Genomic DNA, 2,453 nt, shown 5'->3' on the forward strand with positions numbered 1-2,453 from the left:
GTCAAAATGTTTCTAAAAGATAATCAAAACTCATATATACAAGAACAAATTAAACTAAGAGAAAGAAAAATTAAACTAAGAGAACATAAATCAATAAGAAGCTTTAATAATAAGTACATTTAACTTCATATAATAATATTGCTCATATGTACATTGTTACATCTTCTTTGTACTATATAATAATTTAAAACAAAACTCCACAAGAGTAAAAAAAAAAACAAAGAAATAAAAGAAGGAATTGATCACTTCATGATTTAATTTTTTTTTCCAAAAAAAAAAAAAACTACAAATTTGTTTTAGGATCCTTAATCTCACAACTAGCATTATTAGCTAGATGCCTCATAACATCAACTTGAACTCTTAATGAAATAATATAATCTAGGGTTTCTTTAATTAATGAAGCATCATCCATATATTCTCCACCAGGAACAAGACTTTTAAGAACTTTTGTTCTTTTTTTCACCATTTTTTTTGCAATAATACTTGGAGAAATAATTTTTCTTGCTCTTCTTGAAATTTTGCAACTCTTTTTAATAATCTTCTTGCTTCTAATAATTCCATTTTGAGACATAGAATTATAAATTCCCATTGAAGCTTTATTGAAATTATTATTATTATCATCATTTGATCCAAGAATATTTTTTATGATGATTTTGTTTGTGTCATCTTTTGAAGCATTTTTCATGAGGGCATGGCTCCAATAAATTGTTGATTTTCTTGTTGAAGCCATTGCTATATCTGCTGATAATTTTATAGCTTTTTTTCTTTCCATTATACTCATCTTTTTCTTTGTAGCACTACATATTTGAAGACCTTTTATCCATTTCTTGAGAAATTCTTGCTTGAGTGAATTAGGATTCCTCATTTCTTGAAACTACAAAAAAAGGAAGAAGAAATTTTTTTTAGTCATGTTAGGCTTATAACTATAAAACCAATAAAAAAGAAGAATGAAATGAGTTAGAAATATCAAGATATTCTTGAAGCAAGAAAAAAATTTGTCGTTAAATAACTCGTAGCTACTAGAATTTTTTGATAATTCGTCACTGAATAGGATTAGCAATATCAAGAGATTCTTGAAGCAAGAAAAAAATTTGAAATTAGCTAAGAACTTCATTGACAATCTGTTGTTAAATAGCGCTTGTAGCTACTAGAATTTTTTAATAATTCATTGTTGAACAGGATTAGCGATGAATTTTGCTGTGAATTGTCATAGCAGTGATATAAAGTCTCTCTAGTTTGATTTACATGTTATTATATGTAGACAATTTGATATTAGAACAAGAAAGATGCAATAGAAAGGAATGTCTATAAGCTAGCTACATATGATATGAACATGCAAGAAGAAAGAAAATAAACATGAACAATATATGACTATATATTATAATGTGTAATGAAAATTTGAGTGACAAAAATGACATACCTTGGTGAATTTTCTTCTATTTATTGGACAAATTTTCAAACAAAGAGATCACAAAATATGTATATAATTCTTGAAGAAGCTAATATTGGAGGAACAAAAAATCAAAGAAGAAATGTGAAGAATGGGAATTTGAAGGAGAAGTTAAGTGATGAAAAAGCCAATTTATTTGTTCAAATGAAAGGGGTGGGGTGGGGGGGTAACATGGGGTGGTGGGATGGTGGGCCAATGAGAGAAGGACATAGCACATGCTCTCACATGGAGGCCCATGGCCCACTAAGCAAATAAAACCGTAGAAAAGAAAGTGAGAATAATAATTATTATCCAAAAATCTTGGTTTAAGACAGAATAAAAAGGTTCCCTAAATGCCATGCAAAACCTAACATTTGTAACTTAATTGGACTACAAAAGGACATTAACATAAATCCCCACATAATTATATTGCTTCATCAAGGGAAGAGAAAAAGTTAAGGAAAAACAAAAATTACTTTTTCTCTTTTCTCTTTGTTTATTTTGAATAATTTCTTCAAGAAATAAATCTAATATTATCCTATATATATATAGCAACAAATAAAATTTCCAAGATTAATTAGTATCTCTACTTAATCTCCTTCCTATGTTTTTTGTCCTTTTAAGTGTGAGAAGATTATGTATTGGCTCGACTAATGTAGATTTCCAACACGTAGGATCCATTAAGAGTTTCAATTTTCACCTTTGACTATTTTTCAATTCAAAGATTGAAAAGTCCTTATTTTGTGATTTTCACCCTTTCACTAGGAATTTTCGAGTCTCAAGATTCAAATTCAATCAAGACCCTTTTGTTAAAAGTGGATGGATCATGTTCATCTCACTGACAACGATATCTATAATTGAAAACTTAGTGGATAGAAAGTGAGGAGATAAGTGCTACATTATATTAAAGAAATTAAAAATGAAGAATTTTGTTTTAAGTAAGTTAAACCATGTTGATGAATTGTTTGTTCTTTTTCTTTTAATTTTGTCATCCAATTTGACTAAAGAAACAAATGATTTGGCA

The 2,453-nt window shown here is 28.1% G+C and overlaps 1 protein-coding gene across 1 annotated transcript; it reads right to left on the reverse strand.

Annotated features, from left to right (window-relative positions):
* Positions 1 to 236: 236 nt before the first annotated feature.
* LOC102583265 (uncharacterized) lies at positions 237 to 1,539 on the reverse strand. Its single transcript, XM_006343656.2, has 2 exons — positions 1,421 to 1,539; positions 237 to 874 (listed from the first exon to the last, which is right to left on the reverse strand). The coding sequence occupies exon 2, from the start codon at positions 863 to 865 to the stop codon at positions 284 to 286; it is 582 nt and encodes a 193-aa protein (XP_006343718.2). The 5' UTR covers positions 866 to 874; positions 1,421 to 1,539; the 3' UTR covers positions 237 to 283.
* Between the last annotated feature and the right edge of the window lie 914 nt (positions 1,540 to 2,453).

Source organism: Solanum tuberosum, unplaced genomic scaffold (genome assembly GCF_000226075.1).
Source record: "Solanum tuberosum cultivar DM 1-3 516 R44 unplaced genomic scaffold, SolTub_3.0 scf00047, whole genome shotgun sequence".
Classification (NCBI taxonomy): Eukaryota; Viridiplantae; Streptophyta; class Magnoliopsida; order Solanales; family Solanaceae; genus Solanum; species Solanum tuberosum.